At 27.9% G+C, this 21,323-nt stretch overlaps 4 protein-coding genes across 5 annotated transcripts in view; 2 read left to right on the plus strand and 2 right to left on the minus strand.

Annotated features, from left to right (window-relative positions):
* LOC108752341 (transferrin) overlaps window positions 1-565 on the plus strand; it is a 6,212-nt gene extending 5,647 nt beyond the window's left edge. Inside the window, exon 10 of the mRNA XM_018493127.1 lies at window positions 161-565. Within this exon, the coding sequence (XP_018348629.1) occupies window positions 161-250 (90 nt within the window). The 3' untranslated portion in view covers window positions 251-565. The remainder of the gene's footprint in view (window positions 1-160) is intronic.
* Window positions 566-747: 182 nt separating this feature from the next.
* On the minus strand, window positions 748-6,584 carry LOC108752360. The gene is made up of 11 exons (XM_018493159.1): window positions 6,517-6,584; window positions 5,478-5,860; window positions 4,943-5,023; window positions 4,207-4,364; window positions 3,840-4,125; window positions 3,558-3,675; window positions 2,851-3,075; window positions 2,112-2,273; window positions 1,720-1,941; window positions 1,485-1,642; window positions 748-1,116 (listed from the first exon to the last, which is right to left on the minus strand). The coding sequence occupies exons 2-11, from the start codon at window positions 5,858-5,860 to the stop codon at window positions 957-959; spliced, it is 1,953 nt and encodes a 650-aa protein (XP_018348661.1). The 5' UTR covers window positions 6,517-6,584; the 3' UTR covers window positions 748-956.
* On the minus strand, window positions 6,558-13,466 carry LOC108752361. Of its 2 annotated transcripts, XM_018493161.1 has the most exons (12): window positions 12,966-13,466; window positions 12,765-12,865; window positions 12,482-12,565; window positions 10,835-11,146; window positions 10,325-10,431; window positions 9,055-9,225; window positions 8,187-8,419; window positions 7,863-8,077; window positions 7,325-7,581; window positions 7,173-7,251; window positions 6,859-7,032; window positions 6,558-6,627 (listed from the first exon to the last, which is right to left on the minus strand). In XM_018493161.1, exons 1-11 carry the CDS (start codon window positions 13,147-13,149, stop codon window positions 6,868-6,870), a joined length of 1,908 nt encoding a protein of 635 aa, XP_018348663.1. In that variant the 5' UTR covers window positions 13,150-13,466; the 3' UTR covers window positions 6,558-6,627; window positions 6,859-6,867. The 2 variants fall into 2 exon arrangements, with proteins under 2 accessions (XP_018348663.1, XP_018348662.1); XM_018493160.1 differs by lacking the exon at window positions 6,558-6,627 and having other exon boundaries at window positions 6,802-7,032.
* A 5,334-nt stretch (window positions 13,467-18,800) lies between these two features.
* Window positions 18,801-20,406, plus strand: LOC108752262. The gene is made up of 3 exons (XM_018492965.1): window positions 18,801-18,876; window positions 19,112-19,364; window positions 19,941-20,406. Exons 2-3 carry the CDS (start codon window positions 19,271-19,273, stop codon window positions 20,369-20,371), a joined length of 525 nt encoding a protein of 174 aa, XP_018348467.1. The 5' UTR covers window positions 18,801-18,876; window positions 19,112-19,270; the 3' UTR covers window positions 20,372-20,406.
* Window positions 20,407-21,323: the final 917 nt, after the last annotated feature.

Here is a 21,323-nt window from a genome sequence, read left to right on the forward strand (position 1 = left end):
AGACAAAAAAATTTAAAGATAATTTATTATAAATAGCGTTATAAGAAATGATTATATCTTCCTTGCAACATATTATTTTTCAAATTCGATGATCATATACAGTTAATTTAGATATCTGTTTATTTGTACGAAGAGTTAAATGTTATGTCACTGTCTTTAGGATGACGTAAAGGAACTAATGTCCACCGATAGCACGTGGGACAAGTGGAATACTTGGGCAGATATTCAACAGGACTACGGCACTCATTAAAACTTGACGATTAAGAATCGAACATTACTTGGTAGCTTTTAATTATAGTATATGTGATATTGCTACTCTGTTGCTGTTGCTAAAAAATTATTATTAAGTCATAATATAAATAACCCGAGAGAACTGTTAGACAAATAAAATACTGTCGATAAGCTCGCTTATGTTTACGCATTGACAAGTAGCATATTACCACGATAGAGATTACACATTTCAATGTCACGACCAATCTTTTAAGGAATAATGCTGAGCGTAGAGATTTGAATCATAAAAGCTTGCTTCTTTAAATTTTCGATAATAAAAAATATATTTTCCGAGTATGCGTGTACATTATATTTTAATTCCTACATCATGTTTATAAAATTTTTTTTAAATGTGTTTTAAGCTTTTTTTATAAATATTTTTAATATAAAAAAAAATTTTTGTAAACTATAAAACGTAAATGCGACCAGCGCGATCTGAATATAAAACGTTGTTTGTAACAAAATAAATAACATATTTAAAGAGCATTTAACAATTATCCAATGAGTGTTCCTCTTTGGCACACTCTTGATCACAATCATGTATAACGAGCTTTGCAAATGCTTTTTCGATGATGATGTGACAGCTAGAGATTTAATGATCTAATGTTCCTACTTTTCTCGAGTAGAGATCCAACGTCCATCGTGGGACAAGTGATATCTTTAACTAGACACTATCTAATTTTTCATCACAAGATATTCTTCAATTTATTATGAAGAAAATTCGTAACTTTACCGTGTTTGCTACGCATGTATTTCTTGTATATAACATTTGCACCAAAGTCCTTATATTCTACAGCTCGTTGTATCATAATCTGCTTTGTAGAATTCATCATTCTTTCTTCCCATCTAAAAATATAAATAAACTGTGAATTAGAGTTTTATGTATTAATTTTTCCTAATTAATTAATTAATTTGAAGTTAATTAATACCTAATGTCAACAGCAGTGTTATTAATAAATATAAAAATCAATTATGTGTATTTACAACTAAAATAGAAATTTAGGTATATCATTTTTAAATTACTTAATTAACTAATTTCAAATTAATTAATTAATTTTAAATTAATAAATTTCTTCTTGCAGATCATGCCAAATTGCATTTTCTTTACTGCAAGATTAATATGTTTGTTGTTTAAGAAAAATGTTACAAATATATCCTTGTTGAAGACAAAAAACGGGATATCCGTTTTGCACATTCGCTAATCTTTTTCTTACTCTATGAGTGATTGTTTATTTCTCCAAACTTGATACCATTCTGGATTCACGTTAACTTCATTCAAATATACAACACGAAGCGACAAATCTATTGCAGTTATTGCTATTATATACACCGGAGTTTCACATAAGTTTTCATCCAGCATAGATGAATCAATCTGTAAAAAAAGATTATTTGTCTCTGTATATAATTTGTATATTAAAAATTGAATTGCTAGTACTTGTTTATAACTACCATATAACTACCGCAAAAGTAGACACACGCGATATCATTTGGCTTAATAATATTACATCGACTGTCTTGATTTACATTTAATATATAATAAGAAAGCAACGAGAATGGATCAGCGAATCGTGTGTTGAATTTAACAGCGCAGAGAATCTTCTTCTCATATTTTAACAAATCTTTCTCTTGATTGCTGTATAAATCTTTCGCCAATTCCAGAATTACAGTTGCCTAAAAAAATTATTTGATTCCATTAGATATTTAACGAATTTATATTAAAATGGCAATATATTATATTATATTATATTATATTATATTATATTATATTATAATATATTTTAATCAGCTAGTTATGGTAACATTATCTTTAAATTTTTCCTCTGAACGAAAAGTTATGTTACCGATGGTATTTTATCACTAGGTGCATCTTGCTTGAGAATTATCCAAAGACACGCTAGAGCTATTAATTGTATATCATCAATTCTCACATGAATTCGATCAATAGCTACATTAAATAGTTTGACAGTCTGATAAATGACATGCGACGAATAGAAGCAGTGTATCTGGAAGTGATCGTAATTATATGTACAACAGAGATTGAGGTTAATATAATTTTGATAAATACATTTTTTCGTTCTATGTAATCTAAATAATAAAAGAAATCTAATGTTAGTCATCTCATTTCACTTGTTCTTGTCATTAATAAAGATAAAAACTATTTTTGTAAATTTCTTTGTAAATTTTTGTAAATTTCAATTCTAAAACAAATATTTATATCATTTTCCCATTTTTAATGCTATATTAATTTGTAAAGGACATGTATTGTTTGAGCATTCGTAAAAACATGTGTATTCGCACGAGGCGAATTAGCACTAGGCGTTTTCAATGTTTTATATCTTCTAAAAGTTAAAAACAAAATTAGAATAAAATCTACATTTTTCAATGTAAAACTTTTTAATCAATTGATTGGCAATATTGAATTTTCAGAAAACAAAATGTTATTCATCCACAACTGCGGATTAAGTAAAATCAATTTTCTCAAATACCCACAAATTGAAAATTTTGCAGACGCGAATCCGCATCCAGGTATCACTTACAGGTTAACATCAAATGTCCGTAACTATTCTACATTACACTTACGCCAAGACGAATAATATATCCTACGACGATTCTCCTCTGTTCTGCGTTTACATTTTCACGTAGAAAATGAGGGGAAAGCCTCGGAGCGTTGATATCCCTCTTATGTTCCGTCTCTGGTATATCCTCCAAGTAATCACGTTCGTATGGTGTTTCGCAAATAACATCATACTCGTTTTCCTTCTTAATTGCTAATTTCCGTGTCATTATACATTTTTCGTAATGCACCTATTTGATAAAACCATTGTTAAATACGACAGCGAGTGGATGATATAAGATAATTTATTTATAATATATTTATATTAATACTAAAACTATAGCAATAAGCCCGACAATAAATAATTGCAAGCTTATTCTAAAAGCATAATTAATTTGCACTTTAATCTAATATCAATTTGTACTTAAAAAAATCACAATGCTAATCTTTTAACAGCATAAACATTTTTATGCTGTCTATATATATTACATTTTTTAAATAACAGCGGTGTAAAGACTCTTTATGTATAAACAAAATAAACAAAATAAATGGCGAAAAAGAGTCGTCTCATAATATATATAATTAAAGATAATAGTTTTTAAACAATTGTTTTATATTTTAATATACGCCGTTTTACTTTTTATTTTATGTATCTATGACTATTATCTTTATATATATTATGCGACGACTCTTTTTCGCCATTTATTTTGTTTATTTTGTTTACATTTTTTACCTTTGTTGGAGTTAATGGCAGAGAGATAGAGCCATCTAAAGGTGTTACGCTATTAGAGTTAAAAAGTAGTGTAGCATCTAATAGATTATTATTGTCAGCGTTCTCAGAAATAAAGTTTCTAAAAAAAATGTTTGCAACAATTTAAAACTCGGCAAAACGTGTTCCGTATGTTTGCTTTAATTTATTGTAGAAATAATTTTATATATTAATTAATAATTAAATAATATGTGATAATGAAAGAGAGATTTATTTTATTTTATTTTTGAATTTTTTATGATTTACCTCTTGTTAGTATCATTTTGTATTGTCGAAGATAACTTATTATTTCGCAAATATATCTCAATTTCATTTGATATCTGCTGAAGTGCATTCTTCAAGGAGTCGATATTTTGAGCTTGTTCACTACCTTCATTCGCATTTTGTAATAGCTCAGGTTGCAAATTCATCGATCCAGTAACAGAATTCTTTTGCAAGTTAGTTCTGGAATTAATTTTATTGATACCAACCAATGAAAAAGTTTTGTTATTTAAATTTGTATTGCCCGTCCTATTTTTGGGCACGGTACCAGCTAAAAAGATTTACAAGTAAGAAAATCTTTCTTCCTAATTAATATAAGCATACACATTTTTCTCTCTCAAAATATACTAACTGTATGGTTTCCTCATTTTCTCTTTCCACGTTTGTATACTAGAAGAAGTTCGTCTTTTAACATCGTCAGTAAGATGTTTAATTTTTTGAATATTGGGTAATTGAACAACACTGCTTTGTGCACATTGCAACGGAATTCCTCTGCTTTCGGAATAACATCTGAATGAAACATAATCAATTAATGTCATGATAAATATAGCATAAAATAAATATTAATAAAACAAGTACATATATATGTGTAAGTAGACGTTAATTAAAAATGATATAATATTTGTATATTAATTTTTGCTCCTTTAACAACAAAATACACTGTTTTATAAATAGCTTATATATTGTTTTCGATTAACATTTTTGTATCAAAACCCCTAAGTAGGACTAAATTTACAGCATAAAATAAGAAGAAACTATTTTTTGTTGTATATGTTTGATTGATTTGAATTATGATAAACTGAAAACAGTGCTTAATAAAAAACACAGAAAATATAAAAAAAAACATTATATATGTTTTGGTTTATAACAGAAGAGTAAATATAAACAAATGTAAACATACTGTTAGATGTAATATAGCAAAATCCGAATATCATCTTTTTTATTAATTTAGAAAATAAAATTTATACAATTATCCATGCAATATTTTTTTTGTTCTATATTTTAAAGTAAATAATATACAAATACATTATAAATTATGTGTGTACAAAAAGATTTATTAAAAATTTGTTACTTGTACATGTAATTACCTTCGATTGTTAAATAATTTGCTGTTCACGCTAATTTTATCTAAAAGAGCATTCTGTCGACAGTTGCTTGAAGAACGTGCTCTAATAAAAAAAAAACAATTTTTTTACATTATCTCATTAAGATTTTTTATTTTATATGTATATGTAGGATTTCCTGAATGTTTTACAGCCAAATTTCGAGATTTTATAAGAAATTTAATTCTGTACTCTCGTTTTGATATTTTTTTTTTTAAAAAGTTCATACATTATCTGATATTTATAAAAATATATAAAATAATCGTTATTTCGAACAGAGGTTTTTGAACAATAATTTTTTAACGAAGTGTATTTTTCGATCCATATTTATAGGAAATTTTTTGTTCAAAATTAAATTTCGTATAAAATTTCAAAATCTGAAGCTGAAACATTCGGGACCATCTTGTATGTAAATATATATATATATATATATATATATATATATTGTTAGAAAGTAGCATCAAGTTTAATCTTTAAGTCTTTACAACGGAACTAATTTTCCGCAGTGCATCCTTCGTACCTGCGTGAAATATATAAATCAGAATTAAGTTTCTTAATTGTTGATTCGGTTGTTTTTTTGAGTACTTCGTTATCTCGCTTTGCTCTTATCTCTTTTTTGGGTACGTCTTTTCTTACACGAGATCGTGATCGACCACTTTCATTGCTGTCTTCGGAATAAATCTGAAACCTTCCTCTGTTGGAAGAGTATTGTTTCATCATTGTTGTATTGCAAACTACATGATTTTCGATATTTCTTAGTGACAGGCCTTTCTTCTTTCCGCTATTCTTGAATTCGGACGATTTGCCACTTTTCATTGTGTACTTATTTTCCTCGTTCATGATATATTTCGTGACTAGTTTAACTCTGCTGTCTGAGGAATCTTCGCCAACGTGATAAGACATCTAAAAAAATATACCTAAATTAATTTATCATTGATCAATAATTAATAATAATTATTGATAAAATATTAATAAGATAAATGTTTCAGACAAAAAGAGAAAGAGAGGAGGGAGGGGGATAACCAGCGAGTGACCAGACATGTATCTATGTCCGGACATTTACACAAGATTTGTTATTATTATTTTTAAATACTTTTTTTATTATAGTATTATAATTTAAATGTATTTTAAAAACGTTTGAGATTAATAATAATATAAACAAATATAAAGTTTTGTAGGTATCGAACATAGGTACATAACATGTTCGGTCATTGGGACGTTTACCTTATACTTCGTGTTTGTGATATATGGAGGAATAAAAGCGATAGTAATGTAAATTACTTTTTTAAACCTATCAATTTAAAGTCATTAGTGCAGTTTACTAAAGCAAATATATTGAAAACAATCTTTTTGTTCCTCAAAATCATAATTAAGTGACATCAGTATGGCTTTCACTCCTCTATATGTTTCAAATAATATCATAAACTATGTAACATATATAATTTATAATAACTACACGTATTAAATATATATTAGAATATTATATCAAATACTTTAATTATATTATTAATTTGATGATAAAAATTATAAAATCATAAATATTCGATGGAAAGACTTACGCAAGATGTAACGCGTGATGTTGATTCTCGATGACTAGCGAAACGACTGCGACGAGGGAAATTAGAAAATCCTACGAGTTTTTGCTTCGACTGTTTATACTTGTATTCGTCCTACCAATGTAAGTAAAGCTACATGAGATAGCAAACACAACATAAAGAATTCAAAATTCGAAATAATTTATCCGCTACTTATTTTGCATCTATAAATCAGGAAAAATAGAAGGCGGATTTCATTATACATCAGTATAATGAAAAATGTTAATTTTAAACATCTGAGAACTTTGTGAGGTTTTATTAAACAAGATGTAATATTCTAGCAACGTAGCATTCTCTCTTATTTACACTTTTAGTTTACACCCGCGGCTTATTCACTTCTTTCTTAATTCGGTTGAAAAAGCTCATGAAAATAACGCGTTCTATAACACAGATGAAACAGCTGATGAACACCGCGGCGATTATAAAAAGTAGCAGCGGCACAATATCGCCGATCTCGACCGATTTCCACGATGATTTTTCCTGCGATCAAAAATAAATGTATCAGCCTGTCGGATGATAAGTCAGCAAAATTTACAACTTGTACAGCACAAAAATTTGCAGCAACATTTGCAATGTTACTGCAATATTTTTGAATGATCTGTGATGGGAGAAATACGTACACTCCCTCCGCTTAGCTGAACCGACCATTGTGTCTCCAGCAATCGCTGCAGAATCCCATTGTCTCTCAAAAGAAGAATACTGCAACAAATAAAACGAAAATATTTATTGAAACAACTCTTAATCATTTTACGTTAATAAAGCTTGCACGCACTTTGCGTTGATGATACCACGGTACGGGCTGTTTGGTTGCAAAGCCATTGCTATGGTAGTCTGCGTGATGGCATCCAATGGCTCCAACTTGCAGTCGACTTTTTGCTGCAGCAACGTTGCCATATTATCCAATGTCATAAAGGCATATTTGTCGTCCTTACAAACGCGTTCTAAGCCGTCCAAGTAATTACTCGGTAAATCAGTTTCCTTCATTAGTAATTCATCGAACAGCACGTTCATTATTTTATCCGATGTATTCTGTCATAATAAAAATCATAAATCAATGTGTACATAAAATTTTTCTTAAACATAATTTTTGTTAAAAGAAGGTAGAGAGAAAGAAAAGAGACACTAACTTGTTTTTAGAAAAATTCATAAAAACGTATAAATTAGTACTTTATTTAATCTTATATATGAATAGAAAACATTTTTAATTATAAAATATACTGTTACGGCATTTTTCACTTCAAATATGTAATGTACTTTTTCTCTGAGCGCTGATTTTGTAGCAAAGATAATCTAGGAATTATTTTAAGTACCTGAAAAAAACTAAAATCTGCCGAGTCTCCGATCACGCCGAAACGATAGGTCTTATCCTTCAAAAGACCATCCATAGTCGTGAAGGGCATGATAAACGTATTAACAGTAAGGAAACTAATCAAGGCAGCGGAATATGCGGCTACAATCACGACAGCCGATAGATGAATTATGAAATGCACAATTCTCACAGGATCCAGTATAGATTGTTTCATACCTGATACCATTTTTCATAAGAAAGATAGAGGTCGTATATTAAAAAATAATTAGTATATTAAGAAAAGCGCAAGCACTCGAATAATTGGCGCGTAAAAGTTGAAGCCTACCTTGATTGCAAAACGCTCCTGTGACAAAAAACAAAATTTCGGTAAATCTTAAACCGTTGTCATTTCGAAGATATGGAGATGTTACTGCAAATAATCTCTGAATGAGCACAATCGTTCCGCTCGTAAGTACAATGAAAAAAGCGATGGCACGCCAAATATTTGTGGAGAACGGTGCCATATAGGCATCCCATTTTACATCAGCCGATGCGGGCCTTTTAATATATGCACGGCATCTTAAAACAGAAAGAACATAAATAATAGATTTTAATTTTGTTACCTGACACATCTGATCTAATTCATAAACTCGCGAGTATTTATTTTTAAGGAACTCGACACAATCTAATAAACTTTCTACAATAAGTCATTACCTAAGTTTTAAATTGTAAGATATTGATCAATTACAGTCGAATGTGAGAAAAATAATTGACTGTGATTGGCCAATTTCGTACAGTTTAAGACTTAAAGCTTAAATAATGGCTTATTATAGAAAGTCCATAACGTATCTGATAAATAATTAAATTCAACTGTCATTATGCGCAATGTTACACTTATGCCCATTTCCACCTAATCTTTAGAACTAGAAAAAAACGAAGAGTAAGTTGAACCGAGATTAAAGTTAATCTACATTGGTAGAAATGGGCATTAGTATATATGGACATATTTTATATATATAATTATATATAAAATATGTAATTTTAATGTATAATTTTGTATAATTTTATATTATTTTATATATAAAACATATATATGAAACATTTTTTTCTCGAATAGATATCAAATATCTCAAGTTTGTTACTAAAATATCGATTAGATTCAGATTTCGATATGTATCTCATTATTTAGAATGATTGAAGAAGGAATATACTACTTGGTTGTGTAAATAGGCGTTGTAAAACTGACAGCATCTAATCTATCCGAGGTCATCATAAACTCCGTTGCCGCAAAGTCGACGTCATTGTTCATTAACATCCCGATCGCACCCGTACACGATCCGTTTGATAGACACATGCCCCACGATTTGGCCTCCTTGTAGGTAAATCTGTAGCACATTTAGAGATAAAATTAGTTTTTATTATCAGAATTCTGTCGCAGCATGTATAAGAACGGAGTAAACAATTATTTTCAAATGACAATTGTATGTTTTTTTCCGAAAGGAACTTCACAGCAAAAAAGCTGTCAAAATTAAAATTAAATAACCAGAAAATTATGTCAAAATTATTGATATTGAATTTTTTTCGAACAACAATAGTTATTGCAACAATTCCAGAGCAAAAAGAAGGAAGAAGAATCTAGGATGAAGGAGCAGTAACGTCATGTTCCGCAATCTTGTTGCAAAATGGATTAATTTAAAAAGAATCAAAATAACAATGTAACCTTTTTAAAATATCATATTATCATTTTTATCAAACATAATAATAATCATACTTAATTAAATAACGTGCAAAAAAAGAAATAATTACATTTTATTTATTGCATTAGCAATTAAGTATCAATTTAAGGAATTATTATATTGTTATTATTTATAAAATGAATTATATGCTATAGTGATGTCTAGTATATCTTATTTTATTTGTTGCATAAAATAGATATGCTAATTCAAAATTGATCATTCTTTACATTGAATATCATAGTTTGTTTTAATGAAGAAGATTTTTTTATATTATTTAATAAATTCTATGATATAAATTAGGTTTTATCCACCATATAATCTAAGAACATATTCGGAAAGACGTCGAAGAAGTGGCGATGGACGAAAAAGAGAGATCTTCGAGGAAAGAGCGGCGGCTAGTGAGGACGAATATTTTCGAAGAGAGACCGCGAGACAATTAAAAGAGCTTAAAGAAAAGCAAGATGAAATTAAAGAAGAGAAAAAAAAGAAAAAAGAAGAAAAAGAAAAAAAAGATAGAAAGTGATAAGATACGGAAAACTAATACAATATATATTAAAGTGTATATAATATATTACGATAATTATTAATTTGTTAATAAATTATATTTTTTCATTTGGAAATTGTTATGTAATATAATTGTTAAAGTTTAATAGCGCTTATTTACAAAGAGTAATTTTATATAATATAATAACTTCTCTTACGCATACAATATAATCTTTATACTCGTATATTATCTGATGATACTTACGTGCAATTTAATGCCTCCTGCAATAGCAGTATTACTTCTCCAAAAAAGCCATTTATTTTTGTTATTTCATTTCGTTCATTACGATGAAATAAACTGATAGGAGGGTCCTATGCGCATAAAATTGTTATGCCAAAATGAATATTAAGGTGTTTTGTAAAAATTGTAAATGTAATTCTGTTAGAATGTTATATAAAAAAACGCAAAGTAATAAGTAATTAAGAAAAGTACCTTTCATAGCACTATTATATCATGTGTGATACAGGATAAAAAAAATTTGTAAAGACTTATTTCTAACAACAATGCTTTAAAAAGCTTTTGTTTAAACCATTATCTTACATTATATCATTGTCATCTTCGCCTTTTTGAAGGTGATAGAAGTTATTCCACTAATTATCATTAATTTAAATATCATTATTTCTTTTTTAACAAATAGTTAACCACTAATTGCATGTTTAATTAATATAAACATCATTATAACCCTTATGCGAAAAATAGGATAAGCGACCTTACATGGATTGACGTAACGCGTATATTCTGGCCGAAAAGATTGTTCCTTCTTATAAACAGGCCATGCTTAGGACCTTTCAGACCATTCCTTACATCCCATATACCGAACTGCGACGATCTTAGTTCTCTTCCTTTGTCAACTTGATAAACTTCAGTGATGATTTCTCTGCCGATTACGTTCGTGCTACTCTGAACCACCATGAACTTACAGTCAAACGGTACGTAAATCTCAAAGAAAAAGTCTTCGAATTTGGTCTCGTTATTGAAGAATACCACCCAAGTGGGATAAGCCATCGCGATCCACGTTGCGATCTGCTACATTTTAGTAAATAAACGTTCATGCCAACTTTCGTTTAGAAATTTTCCAGGCTTTATGATAACGAGAATACGATAACGAGAAAATAGTATTTCGCGTTTTGAAAAAGATAATTTTTCAAAGCTTCAAAAATATTTTGAACATTTACATGAAAATAAAACTTTGTGTCAAATGTTCTTAATTCATCATTTATAGATTTATATATTTATATTTATATATTTATTACATACTTATTACAATAAAAATTAAAAAAAAAAGTTTTCTTATATTTTTATGCGCATTAATATTTTTTTAAGACTTAAGGCCATCACATACAAAATTATATAGGGTAACTTCGGCAAATACGCCGCGCTCAGATTTATGCCGCAGAAGTCAGAAAAAATAATGGGAGTAATTTTCCCGCAACTACTCTGTTGCATGCCTTTGTATTATATTAGTATTGTGTTATGATTTCAGTTTCTTACTGTTAATAATAATGAAATTATTGTGAGTTGAATCGATTTGTCACTATGTTAAGTCTGCGCACTTTGCTCTTCTTTGTTTAGTTTGTTGTCTTGTATATATCCCATCTGTTTGGGATATATGGCATTTTTAGCGGGCGGGATTTATGCCCAAAGCATACAAAGTGCGCAGATTGAATTTAATCTACTAAATGCAATAAATGTGTTACATGAAATATGTACCTCATGTCACTTGTAATACATATTGTAGAAGATTGTAATTATTATTTATTACTTTGTATACATATTTATCATTCTTATTCGTTAATAAAACTTTAAATGCATTTTATAAGTTATTGTGTCATTTTACATCTTATTTATATGCATTATTTGTAAATTTTTCATGAGCTGTACATACCCCTCCCCCTCCCCCTATGAGTAGCTATATATTCCACCCCTATGGGATATACAGCAAAAATGCAAGGGTTTAAAAAAGTTTATTTTCTAACACAAAATATAAATATTTCAAATTTCTAATATTTTTTTCATAATAGTAGACAGTACAAAGATTTTACTGATATAGTTTGTTTACTTTAAACATAGTAAATAATACTTAATAAATTATTACGTTTTTGAAAGTGCGGTGTATATACGTTACCCTAAGTTGCATAACCATAGCATAAGGCCACTAAACCAATAATAAGCATCCGACATAAAGACGTCATGTTGATTTACATTACTCATTTAAGATACTCATTGGTTTAGAAGCTTTATGCTATTGTTATGCAGTTTATGTAATTTTGTGTGTGATGGTCTTAAGAATAGAAATAATATTATATCGCGATAACGAATTAAGTCTTATTAGTATTCTTTAAACTTTTAAAAAATAATTACATGAGCAAAACCATCTCTTGTATCTTCATGGTCGTTAAGCAGAATGAACAAAGGTCTCTTGATATGAAAATAACTTTGCCCAATCTGCAAACAAATCAAATGTCTTCTTCTTTTGTAAAAGATAAATGCATCATTTGTGACAAAATTAGATGCACAAAATAATCTTGCTATTTATTATATAGCCCTTTGTTACAAAAGAATTCTCAACATTTCTCTTTGTTTATTAATTAAATATTACTGATTACAGAAGAAAGGAAAATTCCTTTTTTCTTTATATGCTCACTCGTGTGCTGAACATATGAAAATCCATGAAAGTAGTGCGTATGTGATAGGTCATGCTCAGGTATTTCTGAAGAGTCATCAAGTGTTCAGTTTCCATAAGTCCTGCAAAGTGCGAACTTCAATATACGAAAAGTCGATTGCACTAACATGCCACAAATTATTCTAATTGATGCAATATATTCTGATTTCGCATTGTTCTCACCTTGTGTGTCAATAATATTCGAATTACTGTGCAAGAATACAATGCACGTGTTATTAAAATAGTCACGGATACCCTTAATTATACCCTCGTACACATGAACTGGCCTGATTAGTTGACTCCACGTGAGATCGAATATAAAAACGATCAGGCCTATGATCAAGCACAGATCGGGCTTGCAAAACATTCTTCCTCGTGCAACTGTGTAAATCGATGATCATTCGACAGCAGGGCTTCGACCGATTTCACGAGTCAGCTCGATGATCAAGTTGAATACAATACACAAAAATCCTAAATTCGATACATTTTCTGGTTACATTCACATTGCGTTCTTCATAAAAACTACGGCAAAAAAAGTATTAGTCAATTTCATTTAAATGTCAGATAGGGACTCACAATATTATCCGATCGTTGTGCATGTTAGAACGTAATAATAAAAGTTTTATTTGCGCTCCGATTGCATGCCTGATCGCATTTCTAGATCGGATCAAGAACTTTTTTCATATAATTAAGCCCGTAATAATTGTACAATTTCGCGGATTAAAATGATCGGTTTCATAGAATAATTGATTCGAACGTGACATAAAGGTTCACGCGACTGCGTTTATATGCGACGAAATCGAAACTATTACTTGGCATTGCCAAGAATAAAACCATTTTCTTAAATAAACACGATCGCCCGATACGCACGCCCGGTTCCGCGAGTTTGGCATCAATTATGTATTCGCTCTTTTAGCACATATTTGTTCACTGGTATGCGCAAACCGAGTCAAGCCATTACTCAAACAATTTTTGCTATACATTGTTAGTGGAGTGAAATATTGTTTAGCAATGAGCAAAATGATTTGCGAACTTTGCAAATGGATTTATATAAATGAATGATCGACGGAAATTTCCGTTATATGATATATCAAATGATATGAAAGCGATATTAATCTGATAAATTGTGATTCAATAATCATGGAATTCAATCTTAATAACAACCTGTTACGCTATAATAATTTTTATATCTAATGAAAACTGTGACTAATGTGATTGAGTTATGGACATACAATTATTCATACAATTATAGAGACTAGGAATTATGTAAGAGATTATCAGCATTATTGATTTGTCCTACTAACACGAAGCTTTTAATAAAAAAGCAATTTATATATACAGTGTATATTCGATTTAAGTCCCCAAACAGAATAAGAAGTCACGATAACGTTAAAATAACGTTAAAATGAACCATAAAATAATTGAAGAGTGACCGATAAACTTTTCGTGATAATATTGGAATCATTTTGACATAATTTTGTTGATGTTATGATGACTTATATATATTATTCTTCTCAAATCTAATAATCATTATTCTTCTCAAGTCTAATCATCAAACAACATCGGTAAGATTTTTAATATAGATTAAGCAATATTTATTCACATTCACATATCAGGGAATATTTAATAAAAGAATATATAATAATATAAGCATTATAAAAACATTTCTTGATACAATGTTAGGATTATATATACATATTCACATTTAATTTGTGTAACGCTTTTTGTAAAATTAATTTTACATATCTCAAGCGCGCACTATGAAGTAGTGTAATAGTAATGTACATAAATGTTTTAATATGAATTTAATAAATTTTTAATTTTTGATTTTAGATATTTTAAAAATTAAAATTTTTTAATTATTAAAACTAATGTGCTCTGAGAATACTATGTATATATATATACACACATTAAACGACTTCGAAAACATCAAATCGACATCAAATCAATGTCGATTTGATGTCGATTCCGTTATCATTTCTGATTGGGATCCATATAATATGCATAATAACAAAAAATAATTAGCTTTGTATATAATTAAAATGCCATTTATCCAAACATAGTGAGGGATATAAAACAATTCCGATAATCGAACAATGTGGAGTTGTCTTATCCCTTGACATGTTCAGATAAATAGAATTCTGTATATATAAAACTAAGAAATTATTTTTGTCATTGCCCATATCATTTGTGCATGATATTCCCAAAGTACGAGTTTAGTCCCGAAAATTAAAAAAATTTAATTTTTAAAATATATAAAACTTAAAATTTAAAATTAAAAAAATTTATATTAAAAACTTAATGTACCTTACTAAACAGTGTGCGTCAGTGATATCTAAAAAATTAAAAAAGAACGTTACATAAAACTTAATTGTTTTTTGTTTTTGCGCATATATATGTCGATATATAATATGTGCAGTAATAGCTCAGACAGCAATACAATATTTATAGAATATCCATAAAAATTTTTAAGATTTATTTTTAATATTTTGTGAATATTTTTATGGTCTTAGATTGCACAGATCATAGATATTTATTATAAAAATTACGAAATATTTATTGTATATAAAATATTTATATATATTTTATTAATGTTTTCGAGTAAAGCTTATATAAAATAAGTATAAATATTTATGATAAATATTCTGTGTTGTCTGGAAGAGATGTTATATGTATTTATTGCACTCTCTTCTCTATATCATTTATATTATTTATAGTTCCGAACTAATATTTAAAAAACTGAAGTCGAAAACATCGAGCTTTTAATATTTTAAACTACTCCTTTTATGCATAATTTAGATAATAAGCTCTAATATGAGTTCGAATATTTGAACTGAACATAAACTTGCATAAATAGAATGCAGATAAAAGAAGTTTTACTGTAAATATTATCATCAATGTTTAGCTTACTTTAAAGAGTTTAACAATCAAATATTGTTTCTTCTAAAAAATGAAAGAAAGATTGTAAATTTTTTATAGCTTTTAGTTAATTAAGATCTTCAATTATGTGACCATGCATAACTGACTGAAAGAATATATAATACATATATGTAAATTTTATTTAAAAATTGTGATGTGCATTCTATGTAGGATAAATAAATAGACAACTGGAAACAAAATACGGAATTATATTTAATTACATAAAATTATATCTAAACATTCTGTAATTACTGAATATAGAAATTACAATCATAATTTTGACTGGGAGGAACGTTAAAATTTTAACATAGAATGATTGTTGGAAAAGCATTTAATTTCTGAAATGTTACATATTAAATTAAAACAAAATCTTAATTTACAATTCAATACAGAATATTTATTTCATGCGTATGTGGTATTTAACATTTATTAACTGTGTTTTTTTTTGTTCATAAATATTTATTGTTCATAAATATAGTAAGTTTATTTACGATTATTTTAGCGTTTTATATTGCAGAATAATCTTTAAGCCTGATCTACAATTGCGTAAATGTAGTTGTAAGTGGTCGTAGTTACAAGAAGTCATTAATCACAGTCGGAAATTCTTCAACTATAATTGATCAATTCTTACAACTACAACTATGTATATACTTATAATCAGGGCCGGTTCTAGCTAATGTAGGGCCGGTGCAAAAAAATGCGGGGATAATTCTTGGAATTTAAAGAAAAATCATTACAACGAAAATAAAAACATATTTTTTAATAGTAACAATTTAAACGTATTTTAAACATAAAAGTTTTCTTTAAGACATATGTAGTCTTTAAGGCATATGTGGTATACACAAGTAATTAAACAAAAAAAAAGGCCTTTATGCGATTGAGCTGAATCTTACAATTAGTGCGTAGATTTTTTGTATGAATTTATATACATATTCAATTCTGCAAACATGCGCCGAAATATTTTTGAGCTTAAAACATATTTAAACAAAACCAAAGTAATAATATCACAATTAAATTGACTAACAATTTAAATAATATTGATAACTAATGTAAAAAATCAAATTAAGTGTATATGCAAGTAAGATCCATAAGTCAATTTCTCATAAACTTAGTAAGTTGCTATTAACTTAATTTGTTATTGTATGCAAGCAATTTTTGCGAGTCAGCCAACCTTACAAAAAGCGTTTTTAAATTAAAATAATAAATACATTACAATATTATATTACCAGTAATGAAATGTGTAATAAGTATAATCAAAGATATGTAAATAAAATATACTGTAATTTATTGATTATTTGTTAATTAAAAAATTTACAAGTCAATAATTATTTAACATTTATTGCTTTATTAAGAAACTTTACCGCGCGGGGCCGGATACGGTGTAATCTTTGCGGTGCATCCTTTGACTAAAATCGGCTCTGCTTATAACTATTTTTACGCAATTAGAGATGTAGATCGTGCTTTATACACGTTCGAATAATTACTTTTCTAACACATATTTGCTTTTAACATTTCATAGTATTTCCTATTTTATTTCTGACATCCAATTTTTGACTCACTATCAGTCATAATGTTATTGTGTTTAATTCTTCCGATACAACTACGAATTTTTACTTTCCTTTTTTTATTTTTACACTCTTCAGCTTTAAATAAATTTCCTTTCTTGACTATCTGATTAGCTTAATTTCTAATAATAAATTTGGCTTGCATCCATGGGCGCTGGCAGAACTATTTGCAAGGGAGTTCACTCATAAGAATTCAAATTCGAACGCGAATTGCAGACAATGGCTATGGTCCACTTGATGACTATGAATGCTTCGAAGCTTTTTTTGATTGATCAGTTAATAAAATTCTTTCTTCTGATTAGTCAATCAAAAATTTCGAAGCATTTGTAGCATCAAATGGACCGCATCTATTAATGAATTCATTGCAATACGACGAACAAATTTGGACTGCAATAACTAAATTTTTGTTTCAACATTGATTTTTCTAAAATAGATTTCCTAAAATTTTATTACATTAATTAGTATTTATGCATTGAATTTCTGTTCAATTAAAAAAATTATATTATATAATTACGCAACTTCTTTTTCTTGTAAATTTTTCTCTTTCCCACTTAATTATTTTATGAGCCAGGAGGATGCAAGTGCACTTCCCTCGCGGCGCCCTTGCTTGTATCATTAAATCACAGACTATTTATTTGTTTCGTTGTTTCTTCACCTAATTATTCAATCATATGGTAAAAAATTTGAAATAAACAATCGATTAATCAATCTTTTTATCTGTTACGTCCAGTGGACTCCACAATTCCTACGTTTCGCGAACGTTAGATGAAATAGTTAATAAAATAAGGCACAAACAAATTGATTCGATTGATAACACGAGTCTGAGGAACATACCATTACATCGACATTTACAACCTAATAAAGCACAATAATATATTATTTTATTCATATCTTTATAATATTAATACGAGTATTAATACAAGTATTAATCTTAAATTTCGTCTTGTATTTGCTAATACAATAAATTACATGATACAATACAATGATAAATCTTTTTTTACTATTTTTTCACGTAAAATTATATAATTAATAATAATCATATATTTTTTAATAAAATATTTATGAATAATAATTACAAGCAAATTAGATTGTAATTATTTGTTTATAAGATCGTTGATTCTTACTATTAAAATCACAATATATGGTATGTATATACATGCATTATCTTAGTTCCTTAGCTAGAAAGTGCAACTTATGTAAGCAAAACCGATATCCTTTTTTGAATAATAGCGGAACTGATTGGCAATTTATTTCTACAAGGTTCATTTGTGCACGTATGAAAACAATATTTTATTAATGTTTAGCATTTTAAGTTATGTATCTATAGTTTCGAATGTTTCCGCAAAACAACTTATCATTTTATTTAATAAATATACCCGGAAAACAAAATGTATCGCATCACGCCAAAAATGCAGCAATAATAGAAAGAAGGTATAGATAGGCCGTAAATGTCACTGTAGATATCGAAAGCGTTTTTCCATGTGAAATTAGTACCGATAACCAGGACTATACGTAACACAGTATGCGTCAATGCTGTCCGTGAAAAGTCGTTTGTATTGTTAGTTCTACAAATGCTGCCTTCAGCAAACAAGTTCAGTGCAAATTTGCAGGTATATTTATTATCAAAATAAGTAAAAGTTGTTAACATAATAAATAAAACGTAGAACAAAATAAATGATCGAGTTGCTGTTCGAATGCAAATAACCAGCGCAATTAGCAAATAGAACATTAATTCGCAACTGTCTGCTCCGAGCATTATTTGAAACTTTTATCGCTTACGGAATTAAGACGACTAGAACGTCAGGTTGTCAAAAGATTGTACTAAACTAATTAATTCTGTCGAAGATTTCTATCAAAAAGTAACGATAAAAAGGAGCGATACACGTCAGAAAAGTGGCTAATCGCAAAAAATTCCGACGAGGAAAGAAAGGAGATAAAAAACGCCAGTCGAAATCAACGATAAATTTCGATACTTCTAATAAAGTAAAGCTAATCATTTACAAAATGAAGATACCGCTTCTGATTCTTTGTCTGGCTGTAGTGTACAGTACCTGCCGGACATATGATGAAGAAGATCACGTGATTAAAGCAATACAAAGTAAGTCTCATAATAACATATTAATAATATAATTGTAATTAGCGTTACTATCTAAAAATATTTTAATTTTTGATGAAATTATATTTTAATAGTTTACAGCATTATGATATTAAATAACGAGTTATAAAACAAACAGAATTTTGTCATTTACGGATTAATGTATCGGCCAGATAATATTTTTAAAAAACGTTTTGCTAAATCACTCCTCAACATGCACTTTTTTAATAAATTAATAAAATTTTTATATAAAAAGTAATACAGACTTCTCGATATTAAAATGATAAATTTTACAAATAAAATATACAAATAAAAATATAGTGTGTATAAGTTTTATAAAAGTAATACATTTTTAATTAAGCATTTTAAACTTGAAACATTTTAGTTGCATTTGAAATCATTTTCAGAGAAAAAAGATTTTTATATATTCAAAGAAAGAATAATTATTTGGAATACTATTTCAATATAATTAAATATTATAGTATAGTTTTATACAAATAAAATATGAATGGATAAAATTAATACAGAATTTAATTTATATTATACAATAATTATCCTTTTAATGTGTCATTTTTTCAGGTAATGGAGATTATAAAAACTATGCAAATATGCCTTTTGAAAGATCTCTCGCGAGATACAAAAGAACCATTTTATCACCAGTTCCAGCTCTGATAAACACACTCTTATGGGGACTTAACAATGTTAGATCTACAGATAAAAACTTCATGACTTTTATAAGTGATTTATTAACTAGAAAAAATGATTTAAATCAGATTAAGAAAATTATCCAAGACAGTTTCGAAATAATCACGGAACCAGTTAATGCATTAATTGACCAAATATTTCAAATCGCAATCTACTTGTTTCTAAATATATTTCTACCCGCTTTGCACACGGTGCTGTTTAAATTAATGAACACTGGATTGTTGCCCTCACAAATAGAAGCTCTGATCATCGGATTCGATATGATTTATAAATGTTTACAATTTACTGGATATGTCCCATACTAAATGAAATTCAATAATAAACGATTTATTAAGATCGTACCCAATAAAAAATTGTTTATACATGAATATGTATAAATATGTATAAACATACATAAACACGCAGAAATATTCATAAACATGTATAATTATATATGAAATATGTCCATACATGTTCATATATACTTCTTTCTTTTGTAAAACTTTTTAGTGTAATAGAAATAATAACAGTAATGTAGAAACATAAAAAATTAAAAGGATAATTTTCGCATTGTTTATTTTAGAAAAAAACAAGTTTGGAATATGGCATATTTATGTATGTTTATACATATTCATGCATAAAAAATTTTTTATCGATAATATGTGAATAAACAATAAATGAAAGTTTAATGCCTATAACGATTGAATCTTACGTTAGATGCTTTAAATAATTTCTATGTAAATTTATGTAAGTACTAAATATAGTCATTTGAACTGCGCGCCAAATTGATTTTTCGAACTTCAAACGCAATTAAACTATTGTAGTAATATCACAAATTAAATTAACATTTAATTTATAACATTACTATAATAGTTTAATTGCGTTTGAAGTTCGAAAAATCAATTCGGCGCGCAATTCAAATGATTACATATTTAGTATATAAATTCACACAAATTATTCAAAGCATCTAACATAAGAGTTTCGACCGTGATAGGCATTAAATAAAATTCAATTTTCCATTTTTTTCAAACATACTAAAAACTATAAAGTTAAAAAAGCAATATTTTATAAAAACTTATTTGGATATTTTCTTTATTATGTTATATATATAACAGCTTTAAAATAAAACAACAATTAAATTTTCTGTTACAATTGGCGAAAAATCAACATATATAAAACAATTAACAAATTTGTTATGCATTAAAAAATTTTATGCAAAATGAATGTAAATAAAGTATAAATTGTTTAAACTAATAAAATATCTTAATATATATAAAA

Source organism: Trachymyrmex septentrionalis, unplaced genomic scaffold, assembly GCF_001594115.1.
Source record: "Trachymyrmex septentrionalis isolate Tsep2-gDNA-1 unplaced genomic scaffold, Tsep1.0 scaffold6, whole genome shotgun sequence".
In the NCBI taxonomy this organism is placed as follows: Eukaryota; Metazoa; Arthropoda; class Insecta; order Hymenoptera; family Formicidae; genus Trachymyrmex; species Trachymyrmex septentrionalis.

Excerpts from the sequence above, each read along its gene's own strand:
- LOC108752360 (XM_018493159.1), bottom strand. The coding sequence starts at position 5,860 with ATGTCTTATCACGTTGGCGAAGATTCCTCAGACAGCAGAGTTAAACTA. Across the intron at positions 3,676-3,839 it reads CAAAATGATACTAACAAGAG|AAACTTTATTTCTGAGAACG; the intron begins GTAAATCATAAA and ends CATTTTTTTTAG. Across the intron at positions 1,942-2,111 it reads CTAGTGATAAAATACCATCG|GCAACTGTAATTCTGGAATT; the intron begins GTAACATAACTT and ends TAATTTTTTTAG.
- LOC108752361 (XM_018493161.1), bottom strand. The coding sequence starts at position 13,149 with ATGTTTTGCAAGCCCGATCTGTGCTTGATCATAGGCCTGATCGTTTTT. Across the intron at positions 8,420-9,054 it reads ACGCCTATTTACACAACCAA|ATGCCGTGCATATATTAAAA; the intron begins GTAGTATATTCC and ends TTCTGTTTTAAG. Across the intron at positions 7,252-7,324 it reads CGTGGTATCATCAACGCAAA|TATTCTTCTTTTGAGAGACA; the intron begins GTGCGTGCAAGC and ends TATTTGTTGCAG.
- LOC108752262 (XM_018492965.1), top strand. The coding sequence starts at position 19,271 with ATGAAGATACCGCTTCTGATTCTTTGTCTGGCTGTAGTGTACAGTACC. Across the intron at positions 19,365-19,940 it reads CGTGATTAAAGCAATACAAA|GTAATGGAGATTATAAAAAC; the intron begins GTAAGTCTCATA and ends TCATTTTTTCAG.